The 18,726-nt window shown below is 46.6% G+C and overlaps 1 protein-coding gene across 2 annotated transcripts in view; it reads left to right on the forward strand.

The window, feature by feature from the left end:
- Positions 1-18,726, forward strand: part of LOC142585704 (diacylglycerol kinase theta) — a 67,156-nt gene that overhangs the window by 10,460 nt on the left and 37,970 nt on the right. For both annotated transcript variants that reach the window (XM_075696669.1, XM_075696670.1), the window contains exons 2-5: positions 15,883-15,962; positions 16,811-16,913; positions 17,158-17,246; positions 18,082-18,213. In XM_075696669.1, the coding sequence (XP_075552784.1) occupies positions 15,883-15,962; positions 16,811-16,913; positions 17,158-17,246; positions 18,082-18,213 (404 nt within the window). The remainder of the gene's footprint in view (positions 1-15,882; positions 15,963-16,810; positions 16,914-17,157; positions 17,247-18,081; positions 18,214-18,726) is intronic.

An 18,726-nucleotide genomic window follows, 5' to 3' on the forward strand; every position in this document is an offset into this window, starting at 1 on the left:
TTTCTGACACACCACGCCTTCGGCTTTCATAAAAGCCACAGATTTGCTATTAGAACAATGTCATATACAAGTACAGCTTAACTTTGTTAATTATTTCCTTCAGTAACCATTTAAAGGTCAAGTTGCGGCGTTCAGTGGTACACTAATGAATATACGAGTATCTTCACGATATGGTACGTTAATACGTCGTAATGGTGCCTTTTAGCTGCACGTCGAAGAAGGTGCAGATGATTGCACGTGAAATGGGTGGCACATGATCGGGTAGGTAGGTAGTGTTAAAGGGGGTCTAACTGGAGAAGTTGAAAGCCGTACGCCTCCGGCTGCTGTTTGAGTCTATAGCAGAAAAAATTGCTTCAAAATCAATCGATCAATCAATCAAATAAATAAATAAATAAATCAATAAATCAATCAATCAATCAATCAACACCGGAAAAAAGGACACTTTAGAGCGCGTAAACATGAACACGTACAAAAGTGAAAAAAAAAAGATAAAGGCCAAGTTCCTGCATAAAATCGCCTCTATTATTTCGAGTACCATGGATACACTCGCAAAAAGTATGTCACTGCACTGAAAGCTGTTCTTTCAAAGTCACTAACTTGCCATAGTTCAAGTATAAATGCATGGTAGTTGTTGTACTAGTGCTATTGCTTGTGATCAGCAAGAGCCATCAGATGTGTCATAAGACATGCAGATGGTCAGAAAGCACAGCTCACCATCAACCAGCCATTTGTGTCGTTAACAGCAACGCTTATGCATCGGTGTATACGAGTGTTCATTAGGTGAGCGCACTAAATGACACACTCGGAGTGTATGAATCGTTGCCATTGCGATGATTATTTTTGGTTTATACAAGGTTGAGCCAATGCGGAAACAAACAAAGCACATTTTCGGAAATCTCAAGACACGCAGCCGGACAAGCTTTCTTTTTTTCTGCTGACAAATTCTTTGCGAAGTCAGCTTTTCCTGCCGCGATCAACTAACCTTTAAGTGGATGTCCAAAGGCAAGACGACGGCCGATAGACAGAAGCACACTGTGGAATAAAAGTTGAATAAACAGGGGTAAGATCCCTCAGAAAGGCTTCCCGAGGTTTATATAGATAGATCTATCTTTGTCAAAGGGGGCCTTGTCATCCTTGCAATTCCTGACGTAGGAACGCCGATTGTCACGGCGACATTATAGAGATGATGGCGAGCTTTTGAAGTAACGTTCTTGACTCTCTCCTCTCTCTGGTAGGTTCAATGAAAAAAAGTCAAGCGAACCTTTAGAAGCGTCGTGGTCGAGGCAAGCTGCCGAGCGTCTTTCGTGTTTGGCCTCGTACGTACGTGTCGTGTCGAGACTTTTCGCTAGCTGCGTTCACCTGCAGTGTGCAATTAGACGTTTAACTTGTCAACCACAGCTCATACAGACTGGATCCATCATTACCATCATTAAAACTGCAGTTGCCAACACACATTTCACGACGTGATGCAACACTGCTGTGCCAATTGTAGGTCGGAGTAGCCTTCACTAAACTCATACAGCTATCGTATTGGAGTGGCTGGCTCGCCGATGTGCGCTAAGAGCATATGGGAAGAGACTACTGTTCATCTCCCGTGCCACCGTTTCCGTTTTGACAAACAACGCCAGACTATCCAGTGTCCTTTGAGTAGGCTGGACGATCGGCTTTTCACAGAAACAAAAGCCTGGCTTCGCAGTTCATCACCCCGGAAAGCCACACGAGCTTTTCTGCAGAACACGAAGGCGGCAGACTTGAGTGCCAGACTGCAGATACGCGGCACCTTGCTTAATTCGCGTGAATAAGCTGGACTCACGTATACTGTCTCTCTTTCTTTAGCTCTCCCATCATCCTCACCACATGTAGGGCAGCAAACTTAACAGAGTCCAGTTAATCTCTCTCCCTTCCCTCTCTCACTTGTCAAGGACACTGTGCATGTAAGGCCGCGGACAGCAGGTGCTTGGCTTATTGTATTGTTGATGCTCACTCCTATTTCGTTATTCACAATCCTTCTCCACCTTTATCTGTCTCTGCCTTCCGATGTATCCCGCTGTGGAGTAGCTGGCCGGAGGCTCGCTCCTCCGGCCGGCCTCTACATCTTTCCTATCAAATTTCTTCCCCCCTCTCTCTGTCTTCTGCACACGTGTCATCTTTGTCGACGAGTTAACATATCGCAAGGGGGTTGTGTGGTTTTATTGATTAGAAAGACCTGACACTGCAGCATAGCAGATTGCTTCTCAAATAACCGAATTGTCTTGAAATGAATCCAAACTAAAACGATATAAGCTGAAAGGGAGGCAATTTACCAAAGCCGCATAACTAATCTAGCCTGTGTTATGTGCCTTGTTCGTGTCTCGCGTGTTCTGTGCTTGGTCCTCGTCAGTGTTGCTCGGTTTACTTTCTGTTGTCGTAGTTTATTTCGCATCTTTACCGTAGCTTCCTTAAATGTTTTGTTGCGCTTCTTCGTGGCTGCAGGCATTAGCCCAAACATTACTGGCATCGTATGGCTCGTTGGTTTAGGGCGCCTGCAGATACTGTGAATTGTATTCGGAATCGGACATGGCAGACTAAACCGTTATGGCTCTTAGTAAAAATAAACGTCTTTATAGCAACACAAACGGCACGCGTCCTCAAGTCTGGCTGCTTACAGCCAGTGTGCATAACGACCCTTCATGACTGAAAACTAGACCATTTGGTATAGACCCTTGTTAGCGCTTGTAAGGCCAACGTTTTGGTCATCGCACCCGGTATAGTGCAAGATGAATTTGTAGGAACACAGAGAAGCCAGTAACACGGCGCTGTGTTCTCGTCTATTCCTTTGTATTACGTGCTTTGTTTGCGCTATACTGTACATAACACTGTACCAACGAGACCACCAACGCTCCCTCTTGATCTTTTTTTTTTTTTTTTTGGCGTCTGTTTCGTTTGCGTATTACTCGATCAATGATATCTCTAAGTCATAGGGCTGTTCATTCGACCTGCATTTCAGTTAGAGCGGGTCTAAAGGTTCCAGAAGGTGCCCATCACTGTCGAACGCGTTTTTCACTTCGAAAGCGGCCAACTAAAACCAATGCTGCGCGTGCTGTGATAATCGAAGCAGTGAAAGTCGGCTGTAAACCGTAATACTCGAAATACGCCGTACATAGTACGTGAGCCGATGCTTCGCTCGCGAAGTGGCTAGCCAATGTGTGGCCGCGAGGGAACGTTGCTTTTGGCAGAGACGCGAGCGCGACGAAGGCAATACGGAAGCGGCGCAGGCATCGGTGGTGCTCCTTCTCAGGAGGCGCAGAGAGAGAGAGCGAGAGAGAGAGAGGCCGGGACGATTACGAGCGAGCCGCGCCGGTGGCGCTTGGCGTAGGTCGTTCCTAGCGTAACACCCTTTCACCTTCCCGTCCCTTCGAGCAGCCGCACTCCGATATTCGGGGCAGCGGCAACGCGAGAAAAGCAGGGTGCGAGCCTACGGGGCCCGCACCGCGCGGCCGCTTTTATTGAACATGGCGGCGTCGGAAGCCGCCATTTTAACTCCGGCGTCGTACACGCGCTCACGTGCACACACACGGCGCTCACTCGCTCTCTGCAAGCGGCGGCCGAGAAGGAGGAGGAAGAGGTGCGGGAGAAGGCCGAGGGAAGACGGTCGGAAGTTGGGGAAGGGTGCCATTTGCGGCGAGGGAAGCTCGAGGGTCGATGGGGAGAAAGAAGGGAAGCCGCGGCAGCGTAGTCGCCGCCAGCGGGCGATCGACGTGCTGCGGGTCGGCGACGAGGGGCCTGGCCGAAGCTGCGTATACGTTGGTGCTGCGTGGTGGCTGACCCGCCAGCTTCGCGCGAAGGAACACCGGGCGAAGACTTCCGTTTGTGTTAGCCGTAAAGAACTTGTGCCAGGGGCCCATATCGCCATTGATGAACAAAGTATCAGCCGAGAAGTCATCCCTGAATTCTTTGCGCGTTGACCTTGCGCAAGAACATTGGCGTTAGTGCTGCTAGCTAATGATCCGGTTTGCGCAAGGTCTAACGCAAGGATGCCATTGCGAATCTCGGCGGCAGGGCTAGACGCACTCGCACTGCCGTTCCTTCGACGGGCGCAGCTTGCAGGCGCCGCAACGCTGTCAGAAAAGAAACGTCACTAGCAAAATTTATCTGCTCTGCACTGCTGAGCAGCCGATGCTGACCAGTCTTTGACGCAGTTTCTTTAGTTGAAGCTCGGAATTGAAGTCAACGAAGTGAGTGTGCAATCATAGACATGTGCGCGCCGAAGAGTCTCGCACTTTTGAATTTTCGAAATATTTTTTGCGCTGACGGACAGGTACATCGAAAAACGGTAAATGACACATGAAGCGCTTAGTGTGTCCTGTACCGCCTTTCTACGTCCGTGTGTGTCAGCGAAAAAGAAAAAAAAATACAATACATATCTAACTCGCCAAAATCGCCACTCTGACACGAATTTTCATATTTTTTTAAACGGCCAGTGCATGATAGAATGGCTGCGTGAGCGTCTCGTGCGGTCAGTGGATCGCTTATGCGAGATTAAATGGGAAGAAATGCGTGAGGAAAACGAGGCTATTTGACGACGCAGGTGGTACTGTGCGGTTGAGGTTTGTAGGCATAAATTTAAAGGCAAGTCAGCGAAGCCGTGAAAACTGTATCGTTTCTCCGTGTGGCACTGAAGCTTGGAATGGTGTTCACGTACGCTTAGCAACTCCTAGCTGAATTTCTCATCATTTCTGCGTAGGCTGAAGTTAGCGCGGTCGTGGCTCAAGTTAGTGGAAGTCGATTGTGAATTAAGTTGTGCCTATCGCCCGCACTTTCTACGCCGAAGGAGATACGTGAAACTGGCGAAGAATCAAAGCTGCGATGAAAGGAACCAGTAATTATCCGAATTCACTTCAGGCCATGTAATAAAAGCTACCCAACTCGCTGTAATCACCGTCCACCGATGTTGTCCAGGCGTCTCCGTAGACAGCTGGACAACATCGTATTGTGGCGTATCTTGTAATATATGGTCCGTTTGTTTCAGAGTGTTAACCGTACGAAAGAGTACTTTACGCAACACCGAACAATGTATACATGATAACTGGTGAAGACGTCGTGCGCTTCGCCGACTTGCTTGTTTAAGCTTGTTTAAGCCTTGCGCTAATTATGCGTTTGAGAAAGATGAACCGACCAGCCAAAATGGCATGCTACAACTCGTGAGCAATCGGATAGGAGACAACGAGCTTGTTTTTAATCGGCTCTTAGTCGCGACGTGTGGGTTCCAACTCGGCACACGAATATGTGCGTGTCGAGTTGTGAATTATATGAATATAGTTGTGAATATGTGAATTTCTTCCCGTGAAATATTTTGTCTCAAGAAACACTTCGACCATCGGTATAGACGTTGAGCAGGTATACAGCATCCTGAACAGTACAAACTCGGGCGCTACCATACATACTGCTTCCGTGAGTACTGCTAAGACGCTGCAGCTTTAGTTGAGCTACAAATGCAGGTCAACGTTAAAAAAGCTGCAGTGTTGAAGGAACTCCGCTACTATTTCTCACCGCCGGTTGATCACACGTGCGCAGACCAGTTTATAAAAAAGAAGTCGAAATAATTTTTAATGATCGAAACTATAACATGTTTGCTATATTATAATCCGCATATAAAACGGGAACCCCTATTGTAAGAACGTTTTGATGTTCCCACGCGCTGTAGATCGGGCTTCCGTACAAATGCCTGTTCGTGCGAGGCGCTGCCTCTTACGTCACTCCGACCCGATACGTCGCGATGTTGCGTGCCGCTTCCGCCTTCGCGAACAAGCCACCTTCTGTAGCTGCTTCTACGAAAGCATTAATAGCGACTCCCCCCCCCCCCCCCCCCTTTGCGTTTATTTTGGGATTCAACGCGCCGCCGTGGCCCATTTCCAGATCCATCAGCGTAGTTTAGCGTGTCTTTGATGGAACCCGTCGCATTCAATGTGCCGTTTCTCTCTCTCTTTCCTCTTCTCTTTTACCAACTCTTCGTCGTCCGTCTGTCTACAAGTCGTAATGGCCACACGAACCGGGTTTCCGAGTACAAAAGTCTAACGTGTACCTGTCCGCCGACGAAAGGGAGACGTATCGATGAACCGCGCAACCCCGGGGCTCTGTTTCACTTTTTTGTTGACTTTATTTCGCGTAGTAACCACGGGACGTTGGCGGAGCTGGGCGGGGGTGGGTGCATAACGGCGTGCACGTGCTGAACGGGACTAACGCAAACGACAAACAAGGTTTGCCCTTAAAGCCTCGCTTACGTCAACGTTGCTGGTGCAGCCCCTCGATCGAACGCCGTGCTGGAGTGCATAGAATAAGAGCCAGGTGTTCGTTCTTATCGGGCTCTTCGAACACTGCCTCTTCCGCACGTTCTAGTGGTTACCGTATATGGTCTGTCTGCGTTAACGCTGTGCACTTTGCTACTCGCCGCTTTGAGCGTGTCGCCTTGTCGCAACCACATCTCTGGTAATAAACCGTGGCGCGCTTCTTTTCTTTTCGAAGCTAAGGATTCTCTTATATTCCCGCGTCTTGGAAAATCGAACTCGGAAATTGGTGCTTAGCTTCGAAGCAACTAATGCGTAACGCAGAGTTTGAATGAGAAGTGCTCCTTTATGATGATCACCTGCAATGATAGCAGCTCATGCTTCATCATGTCTTGCGAGAAAAGACGCGGCTTGCTGACTCAGATTCTAGGATAAATTTGACGCGTTGTATGGCGCCACCAGCACAATGAATGGCGCAATGTTGTGCGTTTCTGTTAGAAAAGATCTGGCTCCAGACGCGTTCCTTTCTCTTCTCTCGAGACTTCATGCAGAAGGTTACACGAAACTTCTGCAAGTTCTGCGCTAACTCACTGAATGAGGACAGTAAACGCTATTGCATTGAAACAAGGAAGTTGGGTCGTTTCTGAACCGCAGTACAAGTGAGCGATGTACCATTACGCCGGAATAAATTGTTCAATCTAGCAAACGAACTAGAAGTCAAATTTTAATTTTTAAGTTAGCCAGCGTGTTTGTCACTGTGGTGTGGCTCATTCATATGCTCATAGCATTGGCGCTAGAATGTGTCGCACGTCTTGGCATTTCTTAATAAATAAGCGCGTCGGGCGTACTGGTTTGCTTTGGTTTGCGCTTATTTTAGGCGTGAGAGTACATCCTGAGAGTACACGGCTATTTTTACTTTTCTCTTTAATAAAGAATTTCAGTGGTGACCTTCGCGCCAAATTGTGCACTCGCTTGTGTGCATAATGTGATAACTCGCGTCTGCTTATTTACACGTTAACCTCGCGTAAATCACGAACGAATATTCCACAGTTTCTTCTGCAAAGTCATGCTAATACTACAGTGTGCCACACTGATGTGAAAAAGTGTCGTTTTTTTTTTCCACGTCATCGCGCTGCAAGTTCAGCCCGTTTACTTTCTGAACTCAGTGACTTCGATCACTTTGGTACCGTTCACACTACGCGGCGAAATTGTCAACATACTTCGACCTTCCGAAGCTTCAAGACGCTGGTATTACATATACTCCCAGCATGCCCTATACATTTCGTCTTTTCTTCAACGCTATATTATCTATCAAGCATGGCTAGGATCAAGTTGGCGTATGGTGGCTTTTATCCCTGTTGCCGTGATGTGTGGTGTATTTTATTGCGTCGCATCACAATGTTTCGATTTGGCTAGAAATGCTACACTAGCTGGGTTTGAAACGAGGGGTGGTGTGTCGTTAATGGTAGAGCCAACACCTATTTTTTATCGCTATGAGCTTTTCTTGCATACTAGCCATTTTCTGTCTTAACCTCTCTCCACAAACCTGACTCTACCTATTTGAGATAAGTTTAAGTCTTCTTCACACATTTTCATGTGTGGCTCCATACATTCGTGATACGGAGCGGGATTATCTATACTCTTTCTTTTTTCCATCGTTCGCTTTCTCTCATCTCCGACTTTGTGGATCTACTGGTTGCGCGTATGTCTTGGAAACGACGGGCCCTCAGCGCGAATTCAGTTTTCATTCTTATCGAGCCCTCGAGACACGAGCACGATCCGATCAGAAGTCCCAGAGACAGCGACTGTCGCTCTCAGAGCGAACTATTTCACTGTGACCTGCGGTATCTCGAGCACCATGCGCTCGGGCGTTCAATCTTCCGCGAGACAGGATTTTGTATAAGCAGCTGAGTTCCACGCTGTGGCCTCAGTACTATAGGCGACACTGCACGAACCTTCCTAGTCTCTCTGTGGATAGCTCGGAAGCATAGCGCGCGCTATGCGGAGCTAATAGCAGGTTTGATTGTGCCTTGCTCTTGGCCTGCTGTGCACGCAGTGTTGCAAAACGTCGCGACGAGGCTTGCGTGTATCGGGGAACGAGCTCAGTTCCGGACCGAGCCCGACGAGGCGGTCCAACGTAAACGCAGTGACCCTGGCCTGATCAATACCGTCATTCGTCGCCTGCCGCATGTGGCTTCTGTCAGGGCTTATTTCCGAGAATTGGACGGACAGCGGTCATACCGTTGCTCTGGCGGCGAAGTTACCTGGTTTCCTCCGTGCTGTATCTTAGCGCAGCCTGTCGTGTTCAGTTCCTGCTCAGCCGCTGAAGAACAAGCTTGAAACACCAAAAAATAAATAAATAAATAAACAAATAAAATAAAATAAAGAATGAAATAGAAAACAAATTAAATGAGACAAAAAGAAAGAAAAAGAAAAGGAAGAAAGAATGTCGACGAAAAGAAAAGATGTTGAAAGATGTTCTCGTGGGCTTCCGAAGTTGTTGGATAAATAAAGAAATAACAATGTCTATTATTCTTGAAGCTCTATGAGACAATGGCATATCGTAATATGACCGCTCCGCGCTCATTGTTTGACTTCCAGACATTTTTTGGCGTTGCAGCTTTTTGCTTAGCGGGACACTATTTTCGTTTACGCGCAAAAAAAAAAACCTCGGAAAACGCTCAACCTCGTCTACTCAATGTTTGTGCTAAGGCTTACTGAATGAGAGAAAGAACGACAGCCTGCAATCCTCCACATCTACAAAACGCCTTACTAGCCGCCACCTTCCAACTTCCAAAACGAGTTTCACCATTAATACACGAGAAAAAGTAAATGCGTGGTTTCGAGGTATCAGTCTGGTACACATTCGTTATATTTAGGCACCGCATGAGATGTATTGCTTTCTCAGCGAAGAGCCAGGAAAGCTTCGACCGGAAGTTTTTTTTTTCTTTTGGTATGGAGGCACATGTCGCAAGGACCTAAATGATGTGTTGGCTAAACCTTAGCTTCTTACGCTACAGCAATGTCGCGCAGTGACTCCTATAGGCCCCTTTTGAAACCTTGCTGAAGTTAGCGCATGCTTTCAGCGGATTATCTACACGTTATCTATAGTGTCTACTGATGTCAAGATATTTTTTTTAGAACGCGCGACCTGCTTTATTTGTGTTGTAGTTGTGACGGTATCATTGACTAGATTAGATTTAACTATGAAACCAGGTAGGAGAAGTTAAAAGCGTTTGCTCCTCGGTAAAATCTTGTTCACTTCTATTTAGGCTAAGATACTGTGAGTTATGAAAAATACTTAGGTGTTATTGAATTGAAAGCTCATATCAAGCGCCGTTGACCCAGGCATAATTTCGCAGAGTGTCGAGAACCCAATTGTCTCTCGAATTTTCCTTCCAGCTACCACTCTAGTCTTCCGCGTTCTTCTCACACCATTGCAATCTTGTGCAAAAATTATGTGCAATATTGACGCAGAGCGCAGATGTGCCGGAGGTTGTGCCTGTTTCGAAGGCGCTGGTGAAAATTTGCTTACTCCGATCCTGAAGGTGATGATGAATAACGTTCAGGGCGTAGACACTCGACGCCCATGGTGGCCGCGCAGAAGCGCATGCGCGAATCGCTTCTTTCTTTAGCAGTCATTAGGGGCAACGCGGAACGCGTCAGGTTAAGCACCCGAGGCGTTGCCGCTACCCTTTCAATATTAAGGCTTACTCACCATAATGAACGTCACGACCAGCAGTTCACAGCAGCTGCCTCGTGAGGCTTGTGAGCTTTTCTGCGCGCGCGAAGGTACGCAGCGTACAACGCAAACACGGAGTGTGAGCTGGGAACGCGCTGGCCAGAATAAGTGTTGCGTCCCATCTCCGGCCACCTCGCGGAACAACTCGTGTGGCCCTATACCGTGCCTACGCACACCGCGAAAGCGGTTTTGAGCGACTTCGTGACAAGCATGCCATGATCGTTAATTCAGCAAGTTGATTTGCTGAACATATGGACAAAGCACCGATAACGAAGTGGGAGAGCGAAATGAATGATAGTATAACTTGAGGTAAAGCGCGAAAGAGCACGCAGGACGACAGAGGGAGACGAAGACGGCAGTCCAGGACTGTCGTCCGTGCGTGCTCTTTTGCGCTTTACCTCAAGTTGTGCACTACCAACTAGCCTACCAGTCTGTTCTTTTGAAGAACAGTAGTAATGATAATGAATGCGATGACGACTATTGATATTTACTGTGGGAAGATTGTGGAGAAATAGTTGAGCTTGTTTTGTTAGCGTGTCGCGATATTCCCGCCGGTAAGCGCTGCCAGCAGCGTATACGCCGGCAAACATCCATGAACTTCAACAGAGCGACTCCTCTCTCGACGAAACAGAAAATATATTCAAGTAACACAGGAGGTATGGAAGTAAACAAAAGTTTTTTTTTCCAGTCGTCCTTTAGTTTCTTACCGTGGCGTTGGTCCTCAAAGCAGTTAACGTGTCTGCAACATGCGCGTTGCTCTCGAAGGGAAACAGCAGTGCGACTTTGTTTGCTTTGCTTACCTGGCACGGGGCTGACCAGCAGCGCGCGGCGAGTTCTGCAAGAAAGAGAAAACAGGGAAGAGTCGACGTGGCGCGAGAGACCCTACGCAGCCGGCGTTTCATCTCGCACGCTCCATCTTACGTTGCTACCGGTTCGCGCTGACCGTTGGCGAGAACGAGAGCGTATTTTTAGCCAGGCCATCTGTCCGGCAGCAGTGGATAGTGCGTCGTGTGCTTGACCCGGTGCACCGAATATGTATACCGACATGGATGAGTGACCTTGAACGATTATTGGACCCGAGCGGGGATCAAGTTATCTATAGCGGAACTTGTTAGGTTGGCTTCCTGTGGCGGCGATAGGCACTCCGTCGAGCACGCCACGCAGGGGCAGGGGCGCAACTGCTGGCAAGTGCTGAGCGACAGAATGGTGTGGACGAAACGATTTCGCTGAGGTTGTTGATGGCTTTGCTTGGTTCATGAAACAGCTGCGCCGTATTGGCGGTGACACTTATTCAGTTTGATTAAATAATGAAAATTATTTAAGCCGGACAACCTTGACGGTATTCACTGTGTTACTGGATTCCGCTACTCCAAGCGAACAGCTTGTATTACGTCAACAGAGTATGGCGAATGGTTCAGCTCTGGTTTAGGAAGAGCAGTGACTGGGCACTAAGCTCAACAAAGAGAAATTCTAGTGCAACAGTAACATGGAGCGTGGGGCCTCACGATCTACCGCGTATTCTGCCACTTCTTGGCGTCGCCGCGCGTAGTAGTGGTAACACAGTTACATTGTATGGCGTGTTTGAGCGAAACCCAGGCTACTGTCGTGTGAAGGTCTGAACTGGGTCGTTTATCAAGGTAAGATGAAATAAATAAATACACAAAAATATAATGCAGAGCCAGGGCACTGTGGCATTCGGCGTAAGCGAAGCCTTGGTGTGCTGCTTACATGCTAAAGGGTCGACATGAATTCGGCTGACGCTAACAGAGGGCACCACGGAAGCGGGGAAGCGCAGTTCCCACCAAAGCTGTAACAGGAGAGGAGGCCACTGCGGCACCAGCGGAAGGAGGGGGGGAGCGACGAACGAGGGAGGGGGAGGACAACGCGGACATCTAGCTCCAAACGTAACACATCTCGGGCTTGCCTCCTTACTTTTTTTGTTCTCAAATTTGGTTGGCGCGCTCTCTGTTGCCAGACTGTGGATCAATATTTTGCCCTCCTTCGCTTGTCCCGCCACTGTCGTCGCTGTGTTCGTGCTCGCTGCGTGTCTGGCGGTGCAGCAGCATTCTTGTTTCTGAATAACTGCTGTGGCGCTTGATGGAGAATATCGATGTGCTCGACATGTTTATTCGTGAGCTGGGGACATGTGGGTCACTTCTGCATGGAGCAATAAATTAATCTTCTGGCCAGTCATTGCCGGGAAAGTTGACGCAAGGCTGGGCAGGGATTAGATTATTGATTGTTTAATTGACTATTTAGATGACCAGATGAGATTATTTAGCATATCTACGTTGGTTACCATATTTGTGTGATGTCTTCCAGTGTGATTTTTGACAGAGACCGTTTTGCACCCTACCTATGTACATTTACGTTGTGCGGATAACGTGCCCTCTGCAAGGTCGAAAGTACGTGAGGCTAAAATAAGAATTGAGTTTAACATAAAAAAAGTACACTTGTCACATGGAGGAAGGCGCAACGTAGGGTATCGAGTTAATTTGGCCGCATTTGCTTTTCTTTTTGAAAGCGAATCAAAATTTTGAACTACGACCGTATTTTTCTGCTCCGCTTCATTATCTAAAAAGCTGCAGTCGTAGTCCAGAATTGTCCACGAGCCTTCGATGTGTACCATTGGACACCGAAGTGCAGGCTTTCTCCCGCGGGCAGCAGTAGATGTAGGTGTGGCTCCGAAAAGTGTGGCCTCCAACAGTGGCCGCGGCCTTAGCTCACTGCTCGGATCCGAATCGAATCCCGGCCACGGCGGCCGCATTTCGATGGGGGCGAAATGCGAAAACACCCGTGTACTTAGATTTAGGTGCACGTTAAAGAACCCCAGGTGGTCGAAATTTCCGGAGTCCTCCACTACGGCGTGCCTCATAACCAGAAAGTGGTTTTGGCACGTAAAACCCCATAATTAAAATTTAAAATTAATAGCGACCGACTGGACGCTTGCTGTAGACAGTCACAATTTCGCTTGAAGCCCGCATAGAAAGTCCGGCTCATGTAGTTCATTTGCTTATTCTCGAATTATAATATTGTTGGTTAAATTTTTCCTGTGCTTCTTCAGGGGAGGGGGGGTGGTGAACGAGGCTTTTCTATAGCTTTGAATGGGACCGTCAACCGCATGTGCTGTCAAACGCCGCAGCGGTGACGCTGCGTCTAAAATCGCCACGCGTACGCGTCCGGAACGCCGCCAATAACACCACCGAAGAAATGGAGGACAGCAGCCCTTCATTTATTTGGTGGTGTTGTCAAGGAGGAGCAAACGCAAATTTCTTTTGTATAATGGGCAGTAACACGGGCAAGCAAGAATGCCGCAAATTGTTAGGAGCGCTTCGGACACGTCGAAGAACGGGACTACATGGGTGGAAAATTGAACGGGCCTACAAAACCAAACGCTGAGGCTGTTGCACACTTGGGAACAAAAGGGAAGACGATTGATGAGGAGCCACGCTGTGATAGAATAACGTAAGCGTCATGCACAAAAGGGAGTGACAGTCAATGTCCATCTTCGAAGGGAAGAAAATGTCGCAAGAGATATAGATGACCCAGTTTTCAAGTTCTTTATTCGGATCGATATTTTACGTACTTCATACTTTGCTATTGTCAGTACAACAAAATTTCCTTATGATGGTTCGGATGAAACGGATGAAAATTTCCTTATGATGGTTCGCTAGGGAATCGTTTTGAAACAACTATAAACGACTTGTAGCTCAAGATAATAAGCGTAATACAGATTCATCCGGGAAATGCGGAAGGATGTTTTTGAAGCATTTGTCGAAGATTATGTTTTCAGGTGGGCTTGATGGGGAGCTGTATCCGAAAAAAAAAATGAAAAGCAGAGGAAGCAATTTTCTCTTTGTGTCGTTTCGATCTTGAGCTGCTGACTTGAGGCAGTGCAAAGGAGAACGTTATGTCTGACGCAATTGTTAAACTGGCCTGGAAAATCTTACTCCTATACGGCGCAAATAAGTCGCGCCCACGCTTCCCGTTCCCGTGCTGTCGTTCTTGAGAGGATGACGTTTCCATCCGTTGTTTTGGCAAAGTATGACGTAGCTTCCTTTATTTCTGGGTGTTCGAGAAAACAGAAGGACGTATTCGACGCGGGGCCGCCTACGCACCGGAACTCAATTAATTGGTAAACGCGAAGAATGTGATTTGTTTCCTTAATATAGCTTTCCTTCTGGCGCTCAGTGCTCCGCTGGGATGCAAACATGTGTAGTGAGTCATAAATAGTCTATCCTGCTTCGCAGCTGGGGCAGTGGATAGCGATCAGGATAAGGATGGTTAGAGGTCACTGAGCTGAGTTTTTTTTTTTTACGTGGCCGTTTATCTTATTTATACTGAAGGCGTGGGGTAGGAAGCTGTTATCCGTGATGGCAGCATTCCGATTTTTGAATTTCTTTTTTCGCTCGTGATGTTTGTTTCTGCCTAAGTATGTAAAAGGTTTGCCTATCGTTTGTCTAATAAAACACGTAGCTGGGCTAGTTGGTCCATGGTTAATTACCAGAATCGTGGCGCGTTCGTCTTTTGCTGTGCTGCCATTCTGGAAAATTATCTCTTGTAATTGTTGGCACGTGCGTGATTCTCATGCGTCTTTACGTTTTTCTCGCTTTAAGCCGCCAAGTAGGAACTGGCATCGTTATCAAGATAGTGTAAGGAGACGTAGGTACAGAAACCTTTGTCAGGCATTGTGCCCCTTTAGCATATGTAGCTTTCGTGAACAGCGTTGACGTAAAACAAAGTATTCGTTTCAGTTTTTCTCCGTGGTGAAAGAAAACGGATCACCAAAGTGTAGTGGAAGTAAGAACCAATAAATAGAAGTGTGAGAAAGAGATTCGAATAGAATGTTAAGGACATCGATGTGTGCTAATGTTTTACGAAAGTAGGGAATGCTCGTCACTTTGTGATTCCCGCTTGCTTCACTATCTTTTGAAAGCAGCTCTAGCTGTAACTGTTACTTGTTTTCCCACAAATGACCTGACCTACTCGAGCTCTGTTATGTGCCAGAGTTTGTTTTGGCCTGCTTGCTCTGCGAATATTCGCTTGCAGGTTACATTAAACATCCTAGTGTTTTATTTGTCACTGAACGACGTACGAAGGCGTCGTGGCGACGAAGCCTGTTTTTGATGTGACTCCTTCCGAAGTCGGCGACTAGATCCAGTATAAGGTTCTCGGCGTAGAGACTGTGCCCCCTTGTAGAATAGCATGGTAAGTGCTTCCACAAGTGGATGTGCCAGACCACAATGACGTGTAATATCATGGCTCGAGATCTTTGTTTTAATATAGAATGACTCCGTTTTACTACATCTATACTTAATCTTCTCTGTGGTGCGCGAGATTTTTTTTCTGTTCTCTTTATTCGTGGGAGAGAAAGAAAAACAACAACAAACGAAAGGCAGGGAGTTTGTGGGATTCGATGCAAGGCCATTTATTATTTAAAAGAAAAACGATAATACGATAATTAAACAGAATGGAGGCATGCAGCCTTGTTGCATGCGGGTACTGCAGCTATGTCTTTGCTAAGTCATTGTCCGAGGACCAATGGTTTCTTATCAGCTATGCGTGAGTACAATTTACCTATGCTCGAACGTCACGTGGGCAAGAAGCAGTGGTTGCACTTGCGTTTGGTCAGGAATACCATACGCATTAAGCGTAGTTAATCATGTCTGTTAAAGAATTTATGAAAGGGAAGCCGACTCGGACATTTATGTGCGGCGTCCTTGTCATTTCTTCGAAAAAAAAGAGATAAAAGAAATGATCTTCTTGGTAATCTCATAAATACTAGCTTCAGTAGATCAAAGTGCGTTAGATGTTGCGTGAATGTTGAGCTTGAGTCCACTTACAGTTGTTTTCTTTTTCTTTTTTTTCTCTTTGCAGTTTGTAATTTTGTAGTTCACGACAGATGCCTCAAGACTGTGGTTTCTCCTTGTTCAACTATTGCAATCAATGTAATCAAAGTGAGTATGACGCAGCCTATTCTCATCACATTTTGCTTGCATTTTAAGACTCTGAGAATGATTTTTCTACATTTACTGCCTAGGTTTCAAGCAAATGTAGCTACTTCACAAAAGTGTAATAATTTGCACATATACAATTTTTTGTAAGTTTGTAGCTTAAGTAAGAGTCTAATCAAGTGAGTATTCTTAGTGAGCACCTTTATCAATTATCTCATTATTCTTTATCTTGAATAGTATGCTTTTTTCTAAGTAAAAAGTTAATTTCAAATCTTAACAAAAACACTAGGTTCGTAAACGCAAAGCGCTGAAGTGCAAACCTATTCGAAAATAAGCAGTCTTTCTTCTTTGTTTATATACGAAATTTTGCCCTGAGGCATAAAACCTTTTGTTCGTGCAAATGTATATTGTTTTCACTATTGGGTGTGAGGGAGGGTAGGGGTGCCGTTGAGCAGCTGTTGGCACAAGAGTTGGTCATACAGTGTGTTTGAACATATCCACTTAACGCTTGGTTCAGGCTCTGCCATGCCATGAACTTTCATTGCAACTGTATTGTGGGCTGAGAACAAGTGATGCCTCAGTCCTCCATCTTTCGCTCCCCCTTTGTTGCGTACCAGACAGTTTTTTCTTCCTAACAGTTGTATAAGTGTACATTCGAAAGAAAGAAGAATCAAGATTCAACTGTGCACTAAAGCTTCAATATTGCCATTGTTGATGGTGACGACGACGACGACGACGACGATGACGATGTTGATTACTTCTTAAAATGGCTTGAACTTGCTGTAGGAAATGGAGAGAAAAAATCTGGTCCACCGTGTCTCACACTCTGGCGATTTCCCCCATTCCTACAGAACCCAGTGCCCCACTGCTGGACGGAAGCAGGTCACCTCAAAAGAAAATTTTGCAACGTCTGCAGGAAACGAATCGAGGACAACTGCGCAGTTAGGTGTGAAGGTGAGCCTTGGTGTAGTTTTTGGTAAATCTACCGACTGTCAAAGCAGACAGACCCGCGAAGCATGGCCACCAGGAACAACGCGTACTAAAGATGCATGCAAATTGCCAGTATCGCCTAAAGAAACCTTAACCCATCCTCCTCTTTAATTCTCCACAGTGCGCGAGTCGTAAGATGTTTGCTCAGTGTTTTCACATGATGCTCACTGACTTTATTTTCTCTCTCTATTTTTTTTTTACTGTGCAGTTTGTGAATACTGTGTGCATTTGGAGTGCCAAGACTTCAGCGTTGCGGACTGCAAACAATGTGCTACCTATGCTCCAAGTAGAAATAAAGTAAGTGTTGCACGGGATGCGAGTCGCATAATCTTTTTCATTGACGACTATTTACCAATGTAGGCTTACGTCGATGTTTGTTCGCGTTCACATTTCGAAGGATTAGTAAAGCCAACGCACGCAAGCAAGAGTACGCACTTATGCACTAGGGGCGCTTTTAATGGTGCAGGGTGCACGTGTGTTTTGTTGGTGTAGCACTCTGGGTATCACGATCCGGGCAGTTTAGATGCTACAGCGCACACGTTGCTCGCAGCACGCATAGTCGAAAGAAATTACGTGTGTGCGTACTGCGGCACGAAGTTCTGTCTTTCACGATCTTTGTTAAAGGGATTGTCATAATGTACTAAATTAACTCAATAAAGCTATAGTGCGTTTTGCTGCAGTCGTAACATTTCATATGGTTCACTACTCCTGTGCGCACGAGAGACTACCGACACAAACAGATCAAGGCAAGCAAGTGTTACCTGCCCTCGTGCTCACTGCATTAGAGCTGTGAATCGGTGCCATTTCGCCTGTCTTTCAGCTTTTTCACGCGGCGCGTCCTGCAAAGGCGTATCACGTCTCCCACATTGGCTGTCGTACGTCAGTACATTTAGACTGTAGAGCACCGTGCTAAGTCAGTTTTGATGCCGCCAATGCGAAGATGTAAAAGTCCGTTGCTGTTCGATGAATATTCGATGTGCCTCTGGTGTTTGATGGGCATTCTATGTACCCAAAACTAGGCATGGAGCTTACTTTTACAAGTTTGAAAATCCCCGAGTGTGTGTGTGTGCATGCGTTTGTGTTCGCGCGAACCACTTCTTTAGTGACGGCATCGTCAACCCCATCTTTGCAGCCGTCGGTGATGCAGTTCCACCACTGGCGAGAAGGCAACTTACCCGCCAATTCCAAGTGCCAGCTGTGTAAGAAGACCTGCTGGTCGGCCGAGTGTCTGGCCGGTATGCGCTGCGAGTGGTGCGGCGTTACGGTAAGTGCGTGTGCACAGCGCCTCCGACTTCCCATTTTGCCAGTACGTGTTGTTGAAGTGTCCATATCCCGGCTGGCGTTACATACCTCTGCAGGCACCGCTGATTGTGCTGTACAGTCATCAGCAGTGTACGCGGCTAAGGGTGCCCCTTGTATTTTTGATTTGACCATAGACCTTTTGATGTCTGATGAGCAGTTTTCTCGTTGAAAAATGACTTTAATCTTAACTTACGAAGTTGGACAATGAAGTAAGCTTAACGTTGGCTCTCGAATGTTAGTGCATTGTTTATTGAGCTCTTCCTGCATGTCGTATTGTAGGAAGCTGTACTCATCCAAGATGTGCAGTTCGGTTCTGAGTGCACAGAAATATGGTCAATACTGGAAATTAGTCTAAATTGTCTTGCTTGATTAACAACAGCACTACAACAACAAAACTATTCCTTTCTAAGTTGTCCTCTTTATCATCCTGATGCTCTCGCCCACTCGACATTGCGGGTTGGATCCCGTTTACTGT

Source organism: Dermacentor variabilis, chromosome 6, assembly GCF_050947875.1.
Source record: "Dermacentor variabilis isolate Ectoservices chromosome 6, ASM5094787v1, whole genome shotgun sequence".
Classification (NCBI taxonomy): domain Eukaryota; kingdom Metazoa; phylum Arthropoda; class Arachnida; order Ixodida; family Ixodidae; genus Dermacentor; species Dermacentor variabilis.